At 55.8% G+C, this 23179-nt stretch overlaps 4 protein-coding genes across 17 annotated transcripts in view; 1 reads left to right on the plus strand and 3 right to left on the minus strand.

Annotated features, from left to right (window-relative positions):
- Positions 1-341: 341 nt before the first annotated feature.
- NPRL2 (NPR2 like, GATOR1 complex subunit) lies at positions 342-3765 on the minus strand. Of its 2 annotated transcripts, XM_019416954.2 has the most exons (11): positions 3576-3765; positions 2942-3033; positions 2672-2840; positions 2424-2532; positions 1815-1951; positions 1626-1723; positions 1468-1504; positions 1256-1349; positions 1063-1180; positions 647-789; positions 342-560 (listed from the first exon to the last, which is right to left on the minus strand). In XM_019416954.2, the coding sequence occupies exons 1-11, from the start codon at positions 3651-3653 to the stop codon at positions 493-495; spliced, it is 1143 nt and encodes a 380-aa protein (XP_019272499.1). In that variant the 5' UTR covers positions 3654-3765; the 3' UTR covers positions 342-492. The 2 variants fall into 2 exon arrangements, with proteins under 2 accessions (XP_019272499.1, XP_019272500.1); XM_019416955.2 differs by lacking the exon at positions 2942-3033 and having other exon boundaries at positions 3576-3686.
- An 82-nt stretch (positions 3766-3847) lies between these two features.
- On the plus strand, positions 3848-6572 carry LOC109247852 (transmembrane reductase CYB561D2). 2 transcript variants are annotated; one of them, XM_019416959.2, is made up of 4 exons: positions 3848-3974; positions 4400-4551; positions 5017-5054; positions 5740-6572. In XM_019416959.2, the coding sequence occupies exons 2-4, from the start codon at positions 4425-4427 to the stop codon at positions 6241-6243; spliced, it is 669 nt and encodes a 222-aa protein (XP_019272504.1). In that variant the 5' UTR covers positions 3848-3974; positions 4400-4424; the 3' UTR covers positions 6244-6572. The 2 variants fall into 2 exon arrangements, with proteins under 2 accessions (XP_019272504.1, XP_019272506.1); XM_019416961.2 differs by having other exon boundaries at positions 3852-3961.
- Positions 6573-7217: 645 nt separating this feature from the next.
- On the minus strand, positions 7218-11939 carry TMEM115 (transmembrane protein 115). Its single transcript, XM_019416956.2, has 2 exons — positions 10615-11939; positions 7218-7998 (listed from the first exon to the last, which is right to left on the minus strand). The coding sequence occupies exons 1-2, from the start codon at positions 11463-11465 to the stop codon at positions 7794-7796; spliced, it is 1056 nt and encodes a 351-aa protein (XP_019272501.1). The 5' UTR covers positions 11466-11939; the 3' UTR covers positions 7218-7793.
- A 3518-nt stretch (positions 11940-15457) lies between these two features.
- The window catches only part of CACNA2D2 (calcium voltage-gated channel auxiliary subunit alpha2delta 2), a 142572-nt gene continuing 134850 nt past the window's right edge, over positions 15458-23179 (minus strand). For 5 of the 12 annotated variants that reach the window (XM_053897860.1, XM_053897854.1, XM_053897852.1 and 2 more), the window contains 16 exons: positions 21757-21817; positions 19617-19714; positions 19305-19395; positions 19135-19197; positions 18882-18985; positions 18518-18616; positions 18337-18425; positions 18089-18139; positions 17789-17860; positions 17533-17685; positions 17310-17362; positions 17131-17186; positions 16848-16974; positions 16584-16694; positions 16404-16491; positions 15458-16317 (listed from right to left, as the gene is read on the minus strand). In XM_053897860.1, the coding sequence (XP_053753835.1) occupies positions 16177-16317; positions 16404-16491; positions 16584-16694; positions 16848-16974; positions 17131-17186; positions 17310-17362; positions 17533-17685; positions 17789-17860; positions 18089-18139; positions 18337-18425; positions 18518-18616; positions 18882-18985; positions 19135-19197; positions 19305-19395; positions 19617-19714; positions 21757-21817 (1457 nt within the window). In that variant the 3' untranslated portion in view covers positions 15458-16176. The remainder of the gene's footprint in view (positions 16318-16403; positions 16492-16583; positions 16695-16847; positions 16975-17130; positions 17187-17309; positions 17363-17532; positions 17686-17788; positions 17861-18088; positions 18140-18336; positions 18426-18517; positions 18617-18881; positions 18986-19134; positions 19198-19304; positions 19396-19616; positions 19715-21756; positions 21818-23179) is intronic. The other 7 variants (XM_053897853.1, XM_053897859.1, XM_053897857.1 and 4 more) reach the window with 3 other exon arrangements.

Genomic DNA, 23179 nt, shown 5'->3' on the forward strand with positions numbered 1-23179 from the left:
ACCCAGATGCCCCAGCTTCCTCATACATCCTAAAGTTGCTTTTACTTTGCACCTGTTCCCTCTGCCTGGAATACTCTTCCTCCTTCAGGCCTCAGTTCAAGTCACCTCAGCGAGGCCTTCCTTGCCCATTTAATCCAGGACAGCCCCAGCTCCCACCCCAAGTCATTCTTCATCACAGCTTCCTGATTGTTTCTTTCTGGCTGTTATTTCAGTTTATAATTACCCTGCACATTTACTGTCCATAGCCAGTCTTGCCCACCAGATGGCGCACCAGGGTGCCAGGACCTCGGCTATTTCACTGCAGTCCTCCAATGGCTGGTTTAGAGGCGGTACTCAATAAAGACAGGTTGAAATGGGTGATTTTATTCACAGAAGTGAGGGTCAACCTTGAGACAATATGGACTAGTCTACTGGTCTAGCCCTCATGTACCAGGCAAGGCTTAGCAGGACAGAGTAGCCACAGCCATGTGCCTAGACCAGGCCACCCCAGTCTCACTTCCAGCAGATGATGATGTTGGGGTCATTTTCCAGCCGTTCATCAAGCTCGTGGTAGCTCATGCCTATTTGGGACAGTGCAGGTGAGGTGAGTAACCATGACTTGACCACCCTGCCCTGCCCCAACCTTAGCTGAGCTGCCTGCCCCCACCTGTTTTGCAACAGATTTCATCGTAGCTGTGGCAGCCTGTGTAAAGTCGGGCAGGATGGCTCCGCTCCTCCCGAGACACCCGCACAGGATACTTCTGTAGTCGTCGGATGAGGTTCTTCATAAGCCCAAACTGGATAAGCTTCCTGGGGTGGGGTTGAGGGAGAGGGGGATGATGCCCTGGCCAGGAGTTCCTCCAGCCAGGCCAACTCTTTCCTGCAGTCTCCCTTCCCATTTTGTCTCAGTGACCAGACTGGCCTCCAAACACATCATCTCCAGAAAGCCTGCCTGGACTAGCAGTGCCACATTATTCTGCTCACTGGGAATCTCCTGATTCCTCTCTAACCCGGGGCTCCAGAGAGATATAGAGTATCTGCCTTCAGGCAAACCCCTCATGTCCCTGGGAATCCCCTTCTGACCGTTCATCAACGCGTTGCAGCTGCTGGGGGTGGCGGCCAATGAGGTCTCTCACGGTAGTGCCAGGGCTCAGGCTGCAGTACAGCTGGAACACATCCCGGAGACTGGCCCTCTTGTGCCCTGTGGGCACCAGGGGTCAGATCTGCTTGTAGCTCTGCCCTCCCCAAGATGGCCACCCCGAGAGCCCGCCACTACCTTGCTTGGTCACATAGGATAAACACGCTTCCTGCAGGGACTTGTCATCTACCAGGTCCTGGACCTTGGGTGTCGGGCAGTACACATTGGAATACTGGAAGGTAGCAGGAGGCACAGGGGGCTCAGTGAGGGGCTTGGAAGTCTGACACAGCCCCAGTCTGGCCAAGCCACATGATCCACTCTCTGCTTAACCAGACCCCAGACTCACCTACCTGGAGGATGGACACCAGTGTCACAACACCATAATACCTGGGGGAGATAGTTGTGTTCAGCTTCTGAGGGCCATGCCTTCCCAGCCCCCACACTCAGGGTCCCGGGGCTCTTTCCTGGCTAGCAACCCTGTCCTGACTGTGACTGTTGCCCCACTTACAGCAAGTTCTGGATGGCAATGCGCACCAGGTTTAACTCCACATCTGCCTCTGCTGAGATCTTCTGGACATGGCGGAAGCCGTCAATGTAGGGCAGGATCTGGGCAGGGCAGGGCAGGGTCAGCGGGGATGGGATGAGGCCAGGACTGTGGCCAGCTCTATGTGATGATACCCAGGGAGGGCTAGCACACCTGTTGTGTGGTGAGGTCCCACTGTGAGTTGAAGAAATCCTCCTTGTCTTTGGTAAAGACAGGCACGTCATACTCCTGGGCCACAGGAGGGTCAGGCCGCTGCTCAATCACCTTCAAGTGGATGGTGTTGGACTCATCTGCAGGGGACCCACCCATATCTTCAGTGTTATGTCCTTTAAGAGGCCCTCAATTACCCTCCGGTCCTCCCAGAAGCCCTTGATGGAGATGGGTAGCTCTGGGTAGGGCCAGTCTCCCCCTTCCCCTCTACTTTAAACTCTATGCCTAATGTGGGGCCTGAACTTACGACCCTCAGATCAAGACTCACATGCTCTACTGACTGAGGCAGGCAGGTGCCCCAAATCTTCCCCTTTCAAGGAAGAAGAGATAGGTCCAGAGAGGGAAAGGAATATGCGCAAGGAACATGGAGCATGGCCTCCAAATCCTAAATCCTAACATGCACTGGACCTTGGACATCATCAAGCCAGCTCATGGCTATTTATTGGCCACCAATTTGTTCATTAGTCTTGTCCATGGCTGGGCTTGCCTTCCCCTGCTATGTTCCTATTCTTCCTCTACCCCTTTGCTGTCCTTGCAAAGGCTGGGCCATACCGATGGGCAGAGTACACCGGCCTGAGGCATTTAGCTCCTCCAGCAAGATGGTCATGATGGGCACCAACTTCTGCTTGCTCTCCTCTGTTGACACGAAGCTGCTCTCTAGCTGAATGGAGCATGGACAACATGGTGGGCACACCCTGGGACCCCTGGCCAGCATCCTGCCCTGGCAGATTCCTAGGTCTGGAGGGCTTTGGAAACATTTGTCTGCCTGCCCATCCACTCAAGCCCATTGTGTTGCAGACCTCCAGTGTGGTCAGGTAGCCAGCCAGCTTTTTGACGATGGGCTCAAGGGCACAGGTCTTAGCCTGAGCATCACACACGAAGCCTAGGTTGAAGAGCAGGGCATTGCGGCTGTACTTCTTGTGCTCGATGCAGACAGGACAGCCGATCAGTTTCTTCTCCATGGCTGTGCTGGATGGGGGGAACAGGTGGGAACACAGTCAGGTTCTTTCTGCTCCCAAACTTGTCTTCTCCTCCTGGGACATCCCCCGCCTTCCCCACTAGGGCCTCACACAGTGATAAGCTTGTTCTGCAGCTCTGGCTTGGTGATGATGTACACTTGGACTGTGTCAAACAGCTCCCGCGAGATGAAGTCTTCAGGGACCTGGGAAGCGGAGTGGCAAGAGGCCCCTTAGTGGACCTTGGGACTAGGCATAATACCTTGGGGGACCCCCAAGGACTAAGCCTTCTTGTCCAGCGTTTCACCTCTCTCCCATCCACCCAGGCCTACTACTCCTTTGTGTTTCCAAACACACTCCAGGTTCTCACCTGCCTCCCGTCTTTTGCATATGCTGTTTCCCCTACCTGGCACACACTCGCCTCCATCTAAATTCCTAAGCATCCAGGGATACTGTAGGACCGCGCATCCCTGCGTCTCTTGGGAACTGATACCTCCTCTGGGTCCCCACAGCCCGATTTCTCACAGTCACTGTCTATGGGATGTTTGTTTGCTCCCCAACACTGGGAGCCTGGGACCTGGGTCTGAGTATTCTCTCGGTTAATGATCCTCCGTGAATGAAGGAGTGGTGTGACTGCGTACAGCACGGGGCACGGGAATCCACTGCTTCCAGGCACCCTGCTTGAGCTCGCGAGAGCGTCCCTCTCCCCGTCCCCCTCTGCCCCCAGCCCCGCGAGCCCGGATGGCACCTGATAGGTGATCTTGGGTCCCAGCGTGGGGTGGAACTCGCTGAAGAATATGCATTCGATACGGCAGCCGCTGCCCATGGCGCCAGCAGAGCCCAGGTCTGTAGTCTCTGACGGCTGGACCCCCTGCGAACACCCGTCGGAAACAGCCCGAAGGCCTGGATGATGGATCAAACACGCTTGCGCACTCACACCCGTCAAGCTATCTGCTCAACGGCGCCTGCGCAGCATGACGGAGAGGTGTGGCGCGGGGGTGGGGAAGCTTGTCCCAGGAAGTCCCGGGTAGGTAGACGTCGCACCCGGAAGTGAAGCGGCTCCGCGACGGAGCTGCAGTGCGCGCGACAGGGGCCTGAGTATCCCGCTTTCTTGGGAAGAAACCACCAAGTCGGGTCAGTGCTGCAGGTGAGGCAGGCGAGTCCCTAGCATGTAGGGTCAGCATGCCAGCGGCACGTGGGGAGACTGTGCGCGAAGGGATTCAGGCTGTAAAGTCGGGAGCAGATGGGAACTACAATACCCGTAGCGCTTCACGCGCTTCCTGCTGGCGCTCCCGTCCGGCGATGGCGTGATGCACGCTGGGATTTGTAGTCTATTACTCGGCCTTGCGCATCCTACCTGGAAGGTGGGCCAGTGATCAGTGCCAGTTCAGATACTGGGTACACGCTGACAGGCTGCCAGCCCTCGCCTGTTACTGGTGCCTGTTTTGGTACTGTCCCTTCCTACCTTAACTTCTTGGAAGAGAGTGGCATTCCTGCCCTGCAACCCTTGCTCCAGTGTGAGGAGTGGACAGCAGGCACTTGAGACCCTTGCTCATTCTACTATGCTTTCAGGCTCCAGCCACTGGCCCGGTTGACCATGGCCCTTTCTGTGGAGACCGAGTCGCACATCTACCGAGCTCTGCGCACTGCCTCTGGGGCTGCTGCCCACCTTGTGGCCCTGGGCTTTACGATCTTTGTGGCTGTGCTTGCCAGGCCTGGCTCCAGTAAGTAGAATTCATAGTTGACTTCTGGGAAGGAAAGTGCCCCTTCTCCTGGGGAGCAGGAGCAATAGGAAGCCTTGGGCCTGACTCCTGGGAAAGGCTTGGTTGGCTGGGGGACATCGTATGCTGGAGGAATAAGTGGGGAGGAAGTGAGTGTGCGGGCTCTGTCAGTTTGGCCAGAGTACCTGGCTCTTCTTTCCTTGTCTTGGTGCTCCACTTGGCTGCCTTGTGTGAAGTGCTAGGAGAAGGAGGGAGGCCTGCCAGAGGAGTGGCAAAGCATGGCCTCTGCTCCAGGGAGGGACCAGGAAGCAAGGATAGGTATGGGATGAGCTTGTTGCAGTAACAGGGGCCTTAGTATTTTGGCAGCACTTCCTTGGGCGATGCGCTGCCCATTTTCCTCAGACTGTAGGGATCGGTGTGGCTGGGCTCTTCTTGCCTCAGCCTCACAAAGCCTCCTCTTCATTCCAGGTCTGTTCTCCTGGCACCCCATGCTTATGTCTCTGGCTGTAAGTAGTGGGCCTGGCCAGCTCTTAGGGGTGGGAGGGAGCATAGTTCCGGGTGGTAGCCCGGGTAGCCTCTGAATCCTTATGGATGCTTAATATCTCTTTGGAGGGGTGGAATGTGGAACTGGAGGAGTCGCATGCTCCAACACCTGCCCGTAGTATATAAACCAGACTTGAACCAGAGTGTTCAAAACCCAGGGCAAATTTGCCTAAGCACAAAATGAGGCTTTATCCACCTCCAGGCAAGACGCTTGGAAAATGATTTTTGAGTGTACCTGTGTCTCTTTTTACCTTAATTTATGGTGATGCATCTAATTTTCCCTGAAATAGTGCACCCATGTGGCCAGCTCTTGCCAAGAAGCTGTATCCAGCCCTGTGTTAGGGAAACAAAGCTTGTGAATCATTTATAACTGCCACATCTCAAACCTTGTGTTTGCTGGGTAATATAGCAGACATGACATTTCAAAATAGCACCTAGGAAGAAATGTGGAGAGGTATATACCTCTTGCCAGTTACTAAGGGCAGATGTCCTGTCCCTGATAGAGCTCCCCACTCTTGCCCTGCCAAATGGATACTCTTGTCATTGGGTAGAGAATGGAGAGGGGGAATCTGCCCACAGTGACTGGCAGCTTAGAAAGTTATCTGAAGCTTTTTTTCCTGACTTAGTTTCCCATCCCTGTTTCCCCAGTTCTCTTTCCTGATGACCGAGGCACTGCTGGTGTTCTCTCCTGAGAGTTCGCTGCTGCGCTCCCTCTCACGGAAGGGCCGAGCACGCTGCCACTGGGTACTGCAGCTGCTGGCCCTGCTGTGTGCACTGCTGGGCCTAGGTCTTGTCATCCTCCATAAGGAACAGCTTGGCAAAGCCCACCTGGCCACGTGGCATGGGCGGGCAGGGCTGATAGCTGTGCTGTGGGCCGGGTTGCAGTGCTCAGGTGGGGTGGGGCTGCTCTACCCTAAACTGCTGCCCCGCTGGCCCCTGGCTAAGCTCAAGCTATACCATGCCACTTCTGGGCTAGTAGGCTACCTTCTGGGTAGTGCCAGCCTCTTGTTGGGCATGTGCTCCCTCTGGTTCACCGCCACAGTCACTGGTGGGGTCTGGTACCTTGCTGTGCTATGCCCTGTCATTACCAGTTTGGTCATCATGAGTCAGGTGAGCAACGCCTACCTGTACCGCAAAAGGATCCAGCCATGAGCTCTTCCCAGCCTAGAAGCCTGGATTTGCCCCTCAGTGTAGTAGCAGGGGCTGGGGCCTCCTGGATTTTCTCAGCTAAGTCATGAGGACATCTCAGGCACTGGGGAAGTCTAAAGTAGGAGTCTTGTGTGTGACATTTTTTGCTTGCTCCTCATGGTGGAGTGCTTCCCCTTTTCTTCTGTACTGTCCCAGAGGAGCTTATGGATGATGTCTGGCTGAAGCTGGGGTTGCAAACCTACTTCCCCAGCAACTCAACTCATACTTGTACTGGTATGTCTGGAAATTACAGGAGAGAAAAAAGCAAAATAAAGAAGAATGACTGAAAAGACCGGATGGGAGGAATAGCTTAGAACTGGGGATAGTTCTCACTAGTGCTGTCAGAATGAAGAAACAGGCAGCTAGGCAAGATGGGGACCCGTCCCTGGCTGCTCACTGAGGGGCTGAAGCTCTCCCAGCACATGAGCTCTGAGATCTGGCTGCTGAGCCTCCTGTGCCCTCCTGTGCCACCCAGGGCCCTAGATGGGTGACCCTAGATGGTACAGCTATGTGTCCTTTCACTCGCCCACCTGCATACTGTGCTGGCATCGCCAAACTGGTGGTTAGATGTGGACAGTGACACGGTGGGAGCTGGGGATGGGCTGTTTCCATAGGTTTCAAGCACTGACCACTGTCTTGAGGGTGAGCAATCGATAAGAACACTCTTTATGATAGAGAGGCCCTCAACCATCCGATCTTCTGGGCAGAGCCTCCCTGACTGGGAATCAGAGAGAGAGAGAAAATGCGTAAGTATTGGAAGTGACAGCTCTGGGAAGGGTGTTTAACAGTGGGGGTAGGGGGAGTGGGGGCAATAGGCTTCTTATTCAGCTGGAGCTGGCAGGGAGACCAAGCCCTTGAACCTAGAGTAAAGTCCCTAACTTTGCAGTTGAACATGATGAGGGGGCTGCCCAAGGTGGTCTGATAGAGCCCAGGAGCCATACCTCAAAGAACTGCTTTATTGATACTGCGAGGCTGGGCTTCACTGCCCACTCAAGTGGTCCTGTAGAAAATACTTGGGAGCCATGGCTCTTCTGGCCAAGAAGCAGCCATAGCCACAGCAGAGGGAATCAGAAATTTTCACATGAACATAGTCTTTCTGAGGGTGGGCAGGAATGTGCAGCCCTGCACTGGCTGGACCCCCAGAACGGTTTTGGCAAATCCTTGCCTTGGCTCAGGGCTCTTGGCAACCAGTATCAGGCATCAGGGTTGGCCCAGGAGGTGTGGCACCACTGTCCCTGCAGCCACTTGCTTGGGGCTGTCTGCTGAGGTACAGTCTTACCTCAGATGGCCCGGGCTGGCTGACACTTCAGAGGCCCCATGCCTGGCATAGTGGTTGTCTGGAGTTGGAACCAGGTAGCAAGAGTCCTGGGTAGTGTTGGCGAGAGATAGCAGAAGGCTGTGGAAACCCCCAGCAGCCCTTCTTCCTTCTCAGAGCAGTCAGTGCCCTGGAGTAGCTGAGAGGTGTCAAAGGGGGGCTTGGGAGAGGAGGCGCCTACACTCAAGGTGGTCTGGAGTTACAGCTTCGGCGGAGCTGCCTCGAAGGTGATCAGGCTGGATTCTGGGGCAGCCCCCTTCCCTGGGAGCATGGGGGCCTTGTCTGAGGGTAGGGGGCTATCCACCTTGGCCCCTGCCTCCTCTTCATCGTCATCCATGCTTGGCCAGACGGACTGGTCCTCCACTCTCTTCAGCCGCTCATTGAGGGCCTTCAGGGCCAGTTGCCTGGAGCCAGAGGAAAGATGACAAGTCACTTGGCTCATGCCCTGTACTCTTCCCCCATGAAGCTGACTCCCCCTACCACCCAGACTTCTCTCAGAATTCTATGTATTCCCCTTCACCATGCAGGGCCCAGGGCTTCCCAGGGACTGGATAGGGCCACCTCTGCCATCAGAAGAAGGACCCAAAGGCTGTAGAGCCTCCCCTTCATAGCCAGGGCACCTTCAGGCTGAGAAGGCCATCAGGGTGTTTGCCATACTGTCCACCAGGCCAGTCCCACGAATGATTCTGAGGGTGGTGCCTAAGCATGGGCAGAGTTGGTACCCCAAGAAAGATGGGTGGAAGGAGTCCCTGAACATGGGAGTTTCTGCCTGGGCACTGGTATCACATCCAAGGAGAGAGTTATTACTTCTTCCTCTCTCCTCATTAGGGGTGTTTTGAGTCTCCTGGCAAGGGTCTGTGGGGAATGCTGGAATGCAGGCACCTACCCTGGATCTCAACTTGGGAAGCAGGTCCAACTTGGGTCAGCCCACCCTTCCTGACTCTAATGTTCTCCTTCCCAGAAGAATCCCCAAAGCCACCACTACCAGTGTTAGAGCAGTGAACACCAAGTCCTTGCAGAAAGAGGAGGAACAGCCCATTTGGACGGGACACAGGCCAAAACTTACTGGTTCCACTGGACAAATCCTTTTGGATCTCACTTGGGGGGAGGTGGGAAAGTTGACTAGAAGATATACACGTGCACTTGGGACCCTAGTCTACCAGGAGGTAGAATGCCCGTGCTGCCAGGCAAAACTTTCACTAGTGGTCACTATGAAACCCTGATGCCTCAACCTGTTTGTGCTACAAGCATGGGGGAACAGCCTGTAATAGTCTTCCAAGTTCCAGCAGAGAACCAAAACCTCCACCATACCAGGGAACGTGACAGAAAAGGCAACAAGAACACAGGCGCAGAAATCCCGAGCACAATTCCACCCTTTCCTCCGGCCTGACACATGGCGAACTGGCATAAACAGGACAGTCCTTCCCTGTGCTACCCAGGCTTCCATCCTGTAGACTGCCTCGTCAGTTCTGTCTAAAGTCTGCCAATGTAGAGAGGTAATGGCATGCTAGTCACTTCCTCACAAGGGCCAAAGATAGGAAACCCTGTCTCCCCACTACTAGTAGCCATTTGGGTTTGGGAGTGGCATGCTGCCAGATGTCCAACTGCTTGGAGTAGTAACAACCATAAGGCTACATCAAGAACCCACATCCTGACAACCTCACCTACCCCAACCTGCCATTTTCTTGGGCCTGAGCAGAGGTGTTTTGAAATGTCAGCCAACCCTAACAGTCCAAGACTTCTCACTAAAGGAGGAGTCACCACCGTGTCTCGGCCCCACCTGTAGAGCTGAGGACAGCTCAGTTTCTACCAGGCCCAACCCTCTTGGTCCCATCTTCTCCACTGTATAAAATGAAGACAGACCTGTCTTTAGAATTCATCAGCCATAGACACAAACTGTAGGGCCAACAGTTATGCCCTGCAGCATGCCTTGTGTACTTTTCAACATCCACCACCTTAGGCCATAGTAATCTGCAGCCCTTCCCCTGCTGGAAACCCCTTCATGAAAGGGGTGTGTCCCACACTGAAATCCACAGCCCCAGTGGAGAGTAAGCACAGGGATAACTTTTCAGCTGAATTCATAAAACTGTCTGCCAAGAATCCATTTCATAGGTGAGCAAAAGCAGAAGCTGACAGGAGAAACAAAGCCTGCTCTAGGCTTCACTACTAAAAGAACTGCCTCAAAAAACCAAAAACTCTCAACAATAATGTTGGAAATAGAGCTGTTACCACTCTGGTGAGTCAACAGACCTGGGAGAGAGAGAGAACGAGCCAGAAAGCTGGATTAAAAAAAGATCTGCCCTGCCCTGGCCAAGGTGCATTCAGTGAATAATTCATCTGGGACTCCAGATGGTGCAGATGGCTTGGTTTACAGATAATTAAAAAGGTTGTCTCCACTCCCTGTGTGGTCAGCAGACTCCACAGTGGGTCACATGGCCTGTCCCCTGGGTTTGGTGACACATACATGCTAGAAGGACGGGGTGTAGTACCCCAAGTTTCCCTCTCAATAAGTGGCAGAGAAGCACAGCATATGAATTTTTAAGATCCAGGAAGAGGACCTGGCTCAGCATTTTGAAATTGGGGTGGCCCAGACTGCCTAATAAGAATCCCAGGTCTCTTTCTCTGTTCCTCCCTCACAGGGGAAAAAGGACCAGCAGGTTGTTTCTGGCTCCCATAGGACCAGTGTCTAGGATTCCGAGTTTCTGACATGATTAGGATTATGTATATCTGGCCATTAACCCCTCACATAGTATAAAAGGACACTGGGCATTTCTTGGGACTTGTTAAGTAGCCTGAGTGGTGAGAAAGGCAACGTTCATTCCTTAATACTGGAAAACACCTACTGGAGCCCAGACTCCTACATGCTGAGTTTCTCAAAACCACAAACTGGATTTTATCTCTGAGTCTGCCCCAACACCTGACCCTTGGCTGCCAGCCAACATACAGCAAGTATAACAGACGATATGGGGCTTGATCAATACTCTCCTAGTTCAACAAGGTTTTGGAATACTCCACAGTACCTTCTCCGTTCTGCATCTTGAGGGTCTGTCCCTGGGAGGCTGATGGTGATGGAAGACGGGGCACCTACATCATAGCGCTTCACTGTCTTCTGGCATATCTTTACCTTCACCAGGAGGCCGTGCACCAAGTTCGCCAACAGCCCCACCACGGGCTGCAGAATCTCAGGGAAGAAGGTGGCAAAAGCGAAGTGGTCAGCCATGTCCCCTCGCCCTCGGCTATGGCGCTGGTAGAAGCGAAGATAAACCCAACTGGAGAGCAGCCCAAAGCCATAGGAGGCCAGTGCTGGGCTCTGGAGCAGCGTGGCCAGCCGCAACAGCAGCAGCAGCCCCAACAGCAGCATAGGCACCACGCTGACACGCACCTGGGGCACACGCAAGACCACACAGTCCCCCATGGTTTGCTTGAGTGCCACCAGGACACCACCTAGGAAGCCCAGGGCTCCGTGGATGCGGATAGTGAAAAGGTAGACCAAGTTGAAGGAAGCCATGTAGGTGAGGAGGTAGGCGAAGGCCCCCAACAACCCCACTGACACGTTCACCACTGAGAAAAAGATGAGCAGCTCCAAGGCCCCCCAGAGGGGCTCCAGCAAACGTCCAGCCACCACCACCGTGGCAAGACTGATGGCCACATCCCACACGTGCTGTTCCATCAGCCCATGGGTGGCCAGGGTCCAGATCCAGAAGTTGGGCGGAAAGAGGTAGCCTGGGGTAACCGCCAGGCAGCCCGTGTCCACGGCGAAGGACAGCAGGTAGAGGAAGAGTACTGTCGCACACAGGGCCTTCACCACCACGCTGGCGCTGGCCAGGATGGCCCCCAAGTGCTGGCGGGCGCCCGGTAGGGCGCGCTGCATCTTCCCGAAGGGCGTCGGCCTGGGGGAAGGGTCTAGTGTGTTAGGGGCCTCCCCGGGGCCTCGCCCCAGTCCGGCCCCGACGGGAGGCCCGGGCCCGGCCTAGTCACTGGCCTATGGCCCCGGTGAAGACTCCACTTCTGGTCGGGTTGGCTCCGGTCCCAAAGGGTCAAGTTGGGCCTGGTCGCGGGGCCGGGGCCTAGGCCCCTCGCCGGGGACCTGAGGGAAGGCCCTGGGAGGCTTCTGCACGTCTGCTCGCCTGCCTGCCCTGTGGGCCCCGCGCCGAGCTGACCGGGCTGGCGTTGATCTCAGGGCTCGGCCTATTCCATCCACTCGGGGGCCCTACGATCTGCGTGGGACTGGAGCCTAGTTCTGGGCCCCAGTCAAGTCTCGTCAGCTCCGGCTCGGCCTCGGTCTTGGCTACGACCGTACCTCCTCCCTTCCCAGGCACCGACAAACAGGGTGCTGCGCTTGCGCGCTCCCGACGGCGGTGGGATGCCCTTCCGGCTCTGCGGCATGCTGGGACATGGAGTCCTCGGCCGAAGCCGGGGACGAGCGGATAGCAACTTTCTGGGTAGAACTACAAGTTCCAGGAAGCTGCGCTCCCGGGCCATTCCGGTTGGTAAGAGGAAGGTGTGCTTGGGAGTTGTAGTTCTCAGGACAGTTTCCGCCTGTTGTCGGGAAGTGGGGAGGAGTCAATAGCTTCGCTAACCTGGAGGAAAGCCGCGGGTACCTGCGCGGCAGCGAAACTGCAGACACGCGCTTGCTGAATTTCCTGGGAACAGTAGCCCCGGGCATGTACATCTGAATACTTCTGAGTGTGTCTTTGTGGACAGGTGTGTGGGTAAGAATGTTGATGGTCTTGGTGTGCGTACCAGTGTGCAGGGACTCCCGAAACTTCCGCAGTCTGGTGGTGTGTGTCTGATCCAGGTTGTATGGGTGTATGAGACCTGACCCAGATTGGAATTCTTGCTCTTCCATTTGGCGGCTGTGCGACACTGGCTAAGATTCCTCAATTTCATGGACGTAAAATGGAGATAATTTTACGGTGAGGGTTCAAGGGGACTGTGGTGTAAAATGCCAGTCCACTCTGGGGGCTCAGTGAGTGTGTTGCCCAGGCTGCCCTTGTTACAAGTGTGGTGGCACTGCGACTTGAACTCAGGTCTCCTGTCCCAAAAATGGCAAGGCTGGACTGCTTTTAGTGACTCTCTTCCCCATCACAGATTTCTTATCTCTGGCCTTGATGAGGAGAGATCTCCCCCACAGACTTGGGCCAGGGTGGCCCAGGGCCCTCACTTCACTGCATTGGTAGCTTCCAGCAGTTTGTGTCCTGTGCAAACTGATTTTTTGGTGTATTTACTTCTTAAAAATGTGCATATAGTTAAAACAATTATATATGACAGAGCACATGTATAAAGTGCAGAATCCCTTCCTTTCAGCCACTGATCTCAGTACAACTTCCGACCTGCGCATAGCCTTCTAGGTTACAAAAGGTGTTGACAGTCTTTTCTTTGTCTAGGGTCTGGGCTTTAATTTGATGCCAGGGAGGGTTGCCAGCTGTAGCAAATCAAAATACAGGGTGTTGAGTCAAATTTGAATTTCAGATAGGTGAATAATTTTTAGTGTAAGCATGTCCCCAGTTTTTTTAGTATTGTTGTGTCATACAATATTGGAAACATACTAAAAAAATTCATCTTATATCTGAATTTAAATTTGACTGGATGTTCTACATTTTATCTAGCAACCCTACCCTGGGACCGAGCAGGCATGGGAGGGCATGGGAGCTCTCTCAGGAGTTACTAGTTAGGCATTGCTCTGTGGCCAACCACTGCAGGAGGAGTGAGGAAGAGTGTCTTTGCTAAGGCCCAGAATGTCCTCCTGCATTTATTTAGTATCCAATGCCCCCCAACCAGGTCACCTCAGGTTTCTAGCTGAAACCTTTGCTGATTTCTTGCCTTTCTCACCAAGCAAGAGAGGAGACTTAGTCTCTGTTTGTTTATCTGTGCTATGGGGATAAACTAGTACCAAGTCTAAGGTGTAAGCTGACTGCCTACCAGGTGAGTGTAAAGTGTGTTGTAAGTGAGTAAGCATCAGCAGTATTAGGAAACCTCTGTGCTGGTGGTTACTAGTTTCTCTCCTTGAAAACAATGTGAAGGGTCACATGGAAGTAGGGTTGATTATTAAGAGAGTTGGGATTAAAATGAACAAGGGCACAGGGCAGGCCAGAGGGAGGTCTGAGAGGATTCACAGAAACTGACTCAGTTTTGGGTTCCAGAATGAGCAGTGGCAGTCAGGGAGAACACTGGGCCTTGGGCCTCCCCTCAACTGAAAAGGAGCCATGGTCATGCTTATGGGTGGACCAGACCCTGGCCTTCTCTGGATAGCAGGATGGGCCCTCAAACACCAGGTCATGGACTTGGGCCAGGTACTAACTCATCGCTCCAAGTGGATGACCTGTCCACTAGGCCCTGGTGGTCTGACCTGATGGCTAGATGCCTACCTAAACTCAAATTTCATCTGTCTTCTTTCTTCTGTCATCCTGGCCTTTAAGGACAGCTTTTCTCAGAGATTATCTGAGATGCAGGATACCAAGGATCTGGTATTTAGGAAGCCCAGGAAGCGTCATGCCCTACACCTACTGGGTACCTGGGTTGCAATAGCCTTCATTCCCAGTTGAGTGTTAGGTGGGACTTTGAGGTCATGGCCACCTGTCTTCAAGCTACCCAATCCCCACCCTGAGGCAGACACAGTGGATGGGAACCATTTGAAGTGAAAATATGAACATTATTTAATAACTGATCTTCTGTAATAAACCATTTGAAAATATTTTACAAGGAATCACACACACGATATTTTACAAAGTTTCTTGACTTTTTTGTCACTGTTGTTTTTCTGACTTGTCTGTACAAAATAGAACAACAACCAAAAAAAAAAAAGGGCAGAGAAGAGGAAATGGCCCCCCAGTCCCCCACAGATCCCCCGAGCCCGAGGTGAGGGGGCAGCCAGGTCGGGTGGGTGATGAGAAGGATTAGACCCAGCTGGGGGTTGGACAACTACCTGATGGGGATTGTTTGTCTGTTTTCCTGTTTTTTAAACTTAAAATATATATTTATTTTTTTGTATATGTTTCTTTTTTATTTTTATATTCTCCATTGAGCACCTGACTACACTACAGTTACACACACGCCCCCCGCAAGACATGGCTGGCATCTAGGCTGGGTGTACAGCATGGGTGCCCACCCTGGCACCAGCAGCGGGCATGGACCATACACACACACTGAGAAAGCAACAAGCAACGTGACATTAATTAATGGAGCCATTAATTAATGCATCACCCTCCCCCCTCCTCCCAGTCCATCTGAGCCTCTTGGCCACCTCCCTCTGCTCTCCCGTCCCCCACTTGCCCCCAGGCTGCGATGCCTATGGGGGAAATGATCAGAATGAATGGTGTGAAGACATGTGCCTGGGCCCAGCCTCTGTGTGTGCACAGAGTGTGTGCATGTGTGTGCGTATGCGTGCATGTGTGTGTTCAGCAGGGGAGAGCAGTTTGCTCCCCCTCCCCCATTGTGTGAGTGTGAAGAAACAGGGAGTGGAGCACAGGCCTGAGTGTGTAAGGGCCAGATTGGGGGTGGGATAGCCCAGCCAGGAGTGATCATGTCACTCTGGCTAAGGCAAAGGGCAATGTCTGGTGAAGATTCCTCTGCCAAGAGGTGCAGGCAGTGGCATGTGGTCTCGCTGGGGGCCTGACACTAGTGCGAAATGGTTACAATGAGCACCTGGTGGGGTGAGGGACATTTCCAGGACACTGGTGGCTAGGGTGGGACAGAGGTGAACCCCCTGTCCCAGCATTTGGCACTGTTTGACATTCAGCTTTAGAGACAGAGGACCAGCTGGGCTGCAGGTCAGATTAGAGGTGGGCAGTGAGCAGATGAAGTGTGCATGTGCCAACCCTCCCACCAACCCCCTGCCCTGTGTAAGGCTTTGTGAGCCCCTACCCCCACCCACCCCATGGTGTGTTTGTGTGTGTGTGTGTGTGTGTGTGTGTGTGTGTGTGTGTGTTCGTCCTCCTAGGTAAGTCTAATGTGAATCCAGTTTCTGCCCTCAGGGCTCCAGGTGTTTGTGGGGTTGTGTCTGAGCCAGTGTCACTGTCACTGGCCTGTCACCTGCAGGGCTGGAAGAAGGTGGGAGGTGGCTGTAGGCCTGATAGGGGCAGGAGCCATCGAGGGGCTGCCTCAGGACCTCCCTCCTGCCAGGACTTAAGATGGGATGCACAAGCCTCAAACTGCCCATCTCAACTTCATTATTCCCAGGGAATCCAGATTTGGTCCTGGGTGGGACATAAGGGCCAGGTTAGAGAAGTCCAGCTGGGGCAGGGCCTAGGTCTCCCACACAAAGGGAGCCTTGGGGCAGGGTGGGCAGTGGAGGCCTGGTTTGGCACCAGTACTGTGGCTTCCCTGTCCCAGCCCTCAGGGGCGGGTGAGTCCAGTGGGAATAAGGGGTCTGGGGTCACTTTGACAGTTCGGCGGCGAGATGTGGCTTGGGGGCCAAAGACCTGCGGCACCCTCCTTTGGGACCCCCCCCCCCCCCCCTTCCAAGGCTCAGACTTGGGCCTGGCTACTCAGGTCCTTCGGTGAGGGAGGAAGCGAGGCTCTAAGGCGGGGTGTGGGAGGCAGGGGAGAGGCGGGGAGGCCTGGGGAGGGGCAGGAGGGGGCGCTCAGACGCGGCGCGAGGCGTGGGCGTGGACTTGGGGCTGCGGCCGAGGAGGCAAGCCCAGGAGGAGCAGCAGCTGCAGGGAGACCAGGACGCCCAGCGACGGCGGGAAGGAAGCTCCGCGGCCACAGTCTGAGGTATCTTCCTGCGGGAAGAGGCAAGGTGCAGGTCGGCCGGGCGGCCCAGGGAAGGAAGGGGGCCGGGATGTAAAGTGCGCCGCCCCCTCCTCACCGTCGCGTTGTAGTCAAAGCAGATATGCGGGCCTCTCCGGTATCGCGGTCTCTGCACCAGTTCACACTGCTCCGGGCCGTCCGCTGGGCATGGGTGGGGAGTCAAGGAGGCTGCAGGGCACTGAGGGGGCACGCGGGACAGGAGGGGGCGCGGGCGGCGGGGAGCGGCGGGGGCAGGATACAGTGTGTCTCTTTCTGCAGAAGCCGGCCACCCTCACACTGGCTGCACAGAGGCTTCTCGGCCACCACGAACAGAAGGTTGGTGTTGGTCAGTCTTTGCGCGTGGAACAGCCTGGAGGCAGTCCGGAAAGGCGGGGCTTTGAGACTCGCCCCGCCCCTCCCCGCTGTAGCCCCGGTCCCGCCCCGGGCCGCGCCCACCCGGCAGGCCCCGCCCATGGGCCCACCAGGCTACAGCCAGCCCTCCGGTCCCGATCCCCGCGGGTACCTGGAGCAGTTTCCGCAGTCGATGATGGCGTTGTAGGAGGCGTTCACCGACCCGAAGTAGTACTGGGTCTGTTTCATGACGCAGCTGCTCTCTCGCGCTTCGGCGTTCCCCTCAGCCTCCGCGGGGTCTGCGAGGGCCCAGAGCGCCTCAGCCCCACCCATTCACCCTGGCAAGGTCTCGGGTTTCAGCCTCGCTCGACTTTAAGCCCCGACCTCCCTTTGGGATGGGTCCGGGCTTAGTCTGGGGAGGGGGTTCGAGGAGGGGCCTCTAACGCCCCACCTACCTGCCTGGAACCAGCTGTGATAAATGAGGCCATAGAGAAGCTGCTGGAACAAGGACCTGTAGGGCAGGGGTCACTGAGTGGGAGTGGTCAGCAGAGGCCAGTGCCCTGCCCCACCACTTCTCTTGAGCCCTTCTGGTCAGGAAGCACCCTTCCTCCACTCCCTTCCCCTTCGGACTCACCAGGCTGCAGCCGAGGTCCACCAGGCCAAGTTAAGGAAGTCTGCAATAGTGGGCTGCAGTGGAGAGAGGGGCATGGGCTGCTACTGCTGTCCCGGAACCCGGGTCACCCCCAGCTCTCTTGTCAGAGGTGGAGCGTCATCTGTGGGCAGGTCTCCCAGCCTCCCCCCCCCCCCCCCCCCCCCCGTTGCCCACCATCTCCAGACCAGGCATTGCTGGGGCTCACCACAAAGACCCCCCGGGGTGCAGCACCCAGGTTGCCTGGGGGTTGGGGGGCGCAGGCTGCCTGATAGTCGTAGGACTCTTTGCGGGTGTAGAAGGAGTTATTGTAGAGTGCCAGCATCAGGTTGGCATCCACCTCACTGAAGAACCTGCCCACCTGGGAATGCCAGGAGGGAGTGGTAGTCACAGGGTTGGCAGTGCCACACCCCCTGAAAGCTCAAACCTTGGCCTCCTTATTCTACCCTCTCCCTGACCCTCACCTGGTCCCACTGATGATTCTGGTTTGACAGCACCAGGAATCCCCCATCATCAATGAGGACACAGAGCAGGTCCTGAAAGGTGGAGAAGGAGGGGGAAGATGGAGAGGGGCTCAGGCCCAGACCTTCCCCCCCAGACCCTGGCAGTCGGGTGGTTGGGTAGAAGGGGCACCACTCCCCCAGTTGTGGTAAAGCTGTAGAGGGTGGGATGTTGAGACCCCCAGGCCAAACGATAGGCTAGGAGTTGCAGTTGGGATTAAGAAATCAGGGATCAGGGTAAGCTAGGGTTCGGGGCACACACACCTCATTGTTAACCTCGCAGTCCATCTCACAGTGGCTGCTGGGACCACACTGCTGGGCAGAGAGCAAGGACCATAAGGTGCCCGCCAGTTTTCCCCCTCCCATCACCCTTTGTACATCTAGATCCCCAGGCCATCTACAACAACCACTGCCTCCCCATAGACACAGGAACCACTCTGAGTGGTAAGGATTTCCGGGAGACTCTAGAATGGGTTTTGCTGGGCTTACTGCCCCCACACCTGCCCAAGTACCTTCTGAGGCTGGTCCTGGTGGGTACGGTTGCTGGCTAGCACCTTGAACTTCTCGGCCCAGGCCTCTAGGTCCAGCTTAACACCTACCACTATAGGGGAGAGCAGGGGGTCATCAATGCCTGCCTTCCTGGGCAGCACCCTGCCCATCGTCTCTTTCTCCACCTCCACCCCAGGCATTCACCTGCTGGCCTCAGTGTGCGTCCACCCAGGCTGAGCTCCACAGCTGTGCTGACGAGGATGCCCACTGTGTCATTCTCCAGCTCCAGTGGCCTTAACAGGGCTGGCGGTGGGGTGGGATGGTCAGGAGTAGGGGCTGGTGGTTACACTGACCACTCTGTGCTGGGCCTGTGGACCCAGGGGCCCAAGCCAAGTACCCAGTACCCAATGTAGTGTTTGGCACAGCCTAGCTCTCTCTCCTCATCTGCCCCAGTCTCAGCCAGCCTCATGTTTGAGAGGGGCCTCAGAGAGCAGAGCCTAGTCCTGGCTGAGCAGACAGGGAAGCCTCAACTTCCCATCTGCTGCTGGGCACCTTGGAGGACACTCACCGTCTTGGTGCGGGGGCTTGAAGACATAGCCATGGTTGTCCAGGCTACGACGGTAGAAGCTGGCATTGAAGGGCTCTGGATTCTCCGTCCAGTCATCCGCTGCTCTGGTTATCCGACAAAGACAGAGGTCAGTAGAAGGGGTGGTGTATGGGGGACAGTGTCTCAGCCAGGTGCAAGGAGGCCTATGGGAAGCAGGACAGAGGCAGGGTCCCAGACAGGGGCAGGGTGTTGGGCGGCAGGGTTGGTTACTTACTTGTTGGGGAATACGCGAGTGATGCCACCATCAGTGGCAGCAAACACGGCCAGAAGGCTGTACCTGGGGGGCAGCAGGGAGGTGAGTCACAGGCTTGCCTTCTGCAGGGCAGGGCCAGGGCCTCTGGGCCCATCCCAACCTCCTGCTCCCACAGGCTGGGTGATGCCTACGTGTTGAGATCCTGGTCCCGCCACACACGCTCCACCAGCTGCTGTGTGATGCCTGTGTCCAAGATCAGGTTGTGCAGAAGGAAGTTGTTGCCTAGAACAGGAGGTTAGGGGTGGAGGGGCCATCTTCTTGTGGCTCCCTGCCCACTCTCCCCCATATACCCAAGGCTCCAATAGGAGCCTTTCCCACTATCTGGCCCAGGTCCTGCCCTGGGCTTGGGTCTGCATCACACCTGCCCGGTCTCTGGGTTCTTTTGGGCTGCCCCCTTGTGGCCTGGGCACTGCCCAGACCCGGCTGCCCCACTAGGCACTCACACTGCTTGGAGTCTGGAGTCACTTTCTCCATGAGCTCAATGAAGTTTTTCAGGAACTCGGTGTTGTTGTCTGAGGCATTCAGGTCCTTGCAATACTCTCTGGGGGTGGGGAGGGGCAAGAAGAGTGGGCTTGGGGGGCTGGACAGAGCAGTAGGGTTGAGGTTTCTCAACAGGCCTGCCTGGCCATTGGCTGAGAAGCCTGCGCCTTTGGCAGGGGGTGTGTATTCTTACAGGCTGCCACCTCTGAATAGGGGCGGAGCTGACACAAGAGTGATGGTCTGCTTCCTCCAATCTGGCAGGTTCTCCCTCCAGGGCATAGCCCTGGACCCTGACGGCACACCTGGGAGGCCCCAGGAGATGCCTCATGGCTGGCCCGTCCACCTGTATGCTGTGGGGTTCCCGTGGGCACACGGTGGGTGAGGTACCGGCGCTGACTTAGCCTAAATATGACTTCAACCTGCCGCTTCCTAGTTTTGCACCTTTGGATGACTCACTTAAGCTCCCCAAGCCTCAGTTTTTTCCATACCACAGAGGGTGTCAGGAAGTCAGTGGGAACACGTGGGTCCTCAGACTGGCTGCTCCTTCTGCCCGGAATGCTCTTCTCCTAGAGGCGGACAGTCCAAATCCCTCACCTCCTCAAGGCCCTCACTGGGCTCAGGCTCTGGCTCCGGCTCCAGAGAACATAACGTGGGAGTTTTGGGGCATGGGAGGCCCGGTTCAGGCTCTGTTCCCCCAGGAAGTCTTGGTGAGCAGTCCTTCCACCCTGGTAGGTGGAGCTATCTCTCCTGCCTAATCCTTCCTTCACACGGCTGCCACTAGAGACCTCCCTGCTGCCCTGAATGCAGCAACTTTGTGGGGATTATTAAAATGCACTGCTTCCCTACACCGTGCTAGGGCGCACAGTTTGGTAAGGGCAAAGCTGGGGGCAAGCTGGGTTTCAGCCCCCACTTGCTCTCTGGCCCCTATGGCCTTTGTACAGCGCACAACCTGTACTTCTGTGGTGGGGGGCACAGCTGATACATCCAGAGTGATGCCCCAGTTGTGCTTCAGATACAGTTCCCCCACAGTGCCCCCCAAGAGTATGTACATTTACATTTGTGGGTTACTTCATTCACTCACCCAACATGTATTTATTGAGCTATCCCAAGCCAAAGATACAGAAGTGGCAAAAACAAACACAGTCCCCTCTCTCAGGGTCATGTAGGCCACACAGGCCTTTTCACTCATTCCCACAGTCACTAATGCACACAGCCCACTCCGTATTTACACTCAGACTCTTACAAACATACACAATTACTCACAAACACAAACACACATCTACAGAGAGAGAAATTTGTGGGTGCATGCACACACGTGCATACACATGGAGGTTAGGAATGTCCAGAGCCCCCGTGTGGTGCCTGAGAGTGCCCATGGGTCTCTGTCAGTTGCACCCACCTGCCCTCATCCAAAGCCAGGTCACAGGGAAGGGCTTCACCACTGGGGGAGCTGCTGGCCTCCTCACTTTGGGCCAACAGGCAGAGCGTGTATACCCAAGGATGTGTGTGTGCACGCTGAGTGTGCACTTGAGGGATGGTCCAGGCCCGGGCCTGCACTGGGCCCTGACCCTTCACTTGCCAGAGCACCTCTTTAAAGCCCTTGTACCCTCTACCTCCCCCAGTCCTCTGTGAGCCATTACACCTAAACTCAGCACTGCTGACAGGGGCTCTGGCTGGCTCATCCCCAGACCCACACAAACACTGAGTGACACAGGACAAGGACGAGGTGCAGGGTGGGAGTTGGGGAGGGTACCACAAACCAGAGCAGCAGCTGCCCAGTCAGGAGTGTGCTGTGGACAGCCCGCCCAGGGCAGAAAGGGCTCCTTCCTGGTGGCCCGGGAGGGCAGGGAATATCAGCAGAGTCCAGAGCCCTCCTGCCCCAGGCCTGGTGGGGGCTGGAGCTGTGGGCGGCTGGCCACTGCTGCCTGGTGCGGCTGCATGGCCCAGGGTATGCACATGGCCGCACATACGGGGCTATGCATGGGGTGGGGGGCGACACTGCACAGGACACACACACACAGAGCTCCAGGCAGCAGTGCAGGAGGCGGGGCCGGGGCGGTTGGGGTTGGGGAGGACACCTCAGCAAGGCCACACGCAAGCTACCTGGGAGCAATGAAAACATGTCCTTCAGACTCAAAGCTGCTGGGGAGCAGGAACTCAAAATCTGCAACAGAAATGGGGGGTTATCCGGCGGGGGCTGGGGAGGCAGAAGGCCAGGGGGCTCAGAGCTGACGGGGCTGGAGGGACAGGGCAGAGGGTGGCTTGAGGGAGGGGGAGACACCAGCAAAGAGGGAACCCGCCACTTCCACGTTCGAGCCAGAGAGAAGGGGCGGGCAGAGAGAAGGGGCGGGCGGGGAGGGGTGGAGGGCCTGTGGAGACTACAGCATCGCAGGAGGAGGGCAGTTATAGCCAATATGTTGCCCAGGCCTGGTCCTCTGTCGGCAGTGAGTCCCGTGGCGTGGCTGTATATGCTTCCATACAGCTGTATAGCACATATACACGGACACACACACACACATATATATACACACACTGCTATATATATGCATGGTCTGGGGGAGGCGCCGGTCTCGCTCTTATCACATCCGTAATGGAAAAAACCGCATGCTGAGCTTCCTTTGCCTCCAAAGAGACTTTGAGGAAGGGAATTGGCTTTTGGCCGCGGATTTTTATCTCTCTTTCTTTGCTGCAGCTGTTTGCATTTTGGTAGGTCTTGCTTTTGTTCTGTGTCAGGCATCAACATGGCCAAACCGAGGGAGTTTCTCACGGGCACAGACAGTCCAACCAGAGACGGTGTGGGCAGCTGGGGCTGGGCTGCAGTGCATTGTGGGGGTCCAGTGCTCTTTCTTGGGCTGGGAGGCTGGGTGAGGGGAGACTCATGCCTGAGAATGTTCCCATGCTGTGGAGGAAGGTGTGGGAGACAGGAGGACTCAGGAATGCTGCACAAACCTGTACACCTGCCCTCTTGGGCTGGGAGCATGAGGCCAGGCGGGGAAGAAGGGTGGGTCTTTACCCTTCCTAGGACCTGTCCGGGTTCAGAGCAGCCAAAGAGGAATGCTGTGGCTCCAGAGAAGGAGTGCTCTTAAGGACCTATCAATTAGACCTATGCATGGTGTGAGAGTGAGTGCGTATGTACATGGGAAAACATGTGTGTTTGCATACCTGTGCAGGTGTACAAGTGTCTCTGTGTGGGTTTGTGAGTGAATCTGGGCTTCTCTGTGGCCTCTCCCAGCCCAGATGGATCAGCCACCTGGCAGGTCTGCATCTTGGAGCCATGCCCCTGCCCCTTGGCGTGTTGCACTCTGGGCAGCCCACCTTCCAATCCTGTCTTCACCAAGGTATGATCTCTCTGTCACCCCAAGGCTTATTTTTGCAGAAGAGGGGTCTTCTCTGTTCCCAGATACTCCCACAATGCACTGCAAGATTCGGGGAGGTGGGCTTGGGGTGCCTGCAGGGGCTGGGCAGTCACTGGTTGGACTGTTGCTTTCTGATGGGACTGTGAGGCAGGGTTTGGACACAAGCCGAC

This window comes from Panthera pardus, unplaced genomic scaffold (assembly GCF_024362965.1).
Source record: "Panthera pardus isolate Hobbes unplaced genomic scaffold, ASM2436296v1 HiC_scaffold_8, whole genome shotgun sequence".
Taxonomy (NCBI): Eukaryota; Metazoa; Chordata; class Mammalia; order Carnivora; family Felidae; genus Panthera; species Panthera pardus.

Excerpts from the sequence above, each read along its gene's own strand:
- TMEM115 (XM_019416956.2), bottom strand. The coding sequence starts at position 11,465 with ATGCAGCGCGCCCTACCGGGCGCCCGCCAGCACTTGGGGGCCATCCTG. Across the intron at positions 7,999-10,614 it reads CAAGATGCAGAACGGAGAAG|GCAACTGGCCCTGAAGGCCC; the intron begins GTACTGTGGAGT and ends CTCTGGCTCCAG.
- NPRL2 (XM_019416954.2), bottom strand. The coding sequence starts at position 3,653 with ATGGGCAGCGGCTGCCGTATCGAATGCATATTCTTCAGCGAGTTCCAC. Across the intron at positions 2,533-2,671 it reads GCTACCTGACCACACTGGAG|CTAGAGAGCAGCTTCGTGTC; the intron begins GTCTGCAACACA and ends TGCTCCATTCAG. Across the intron at positions 561-646 it reads TGAAATCTGTTGCAAAACAG|GCATGAGCTACCACGAGCTT; the intron begins GTGGGGGCAGGC and ends TGTCCCAAATAG.
- LOC109247852 (XM_019416959.2), top strand. The coding sequence starts at position 4,425 with ATGGCCCTTTCTGTGGAGACCGAGTCGCACATCTACCGAGCTCTGCGC. Across the intron at positions 4,552-5,016 it reads GCTTGCCAGGCCTGGCTCCA|GTCTGTTCTCCTGGCACCCC; the intron begins GTAAGTAGAATT and ends TCTTCATTCCAG. Across the intron at positions 5,055-5,739 it reads CCATGCTTATGTCTCTGGCT|TTCTCTTTCCTGATGACCGA; the intron begins GTAAGTAGTGGG and ends CTGTTTCCCCAG.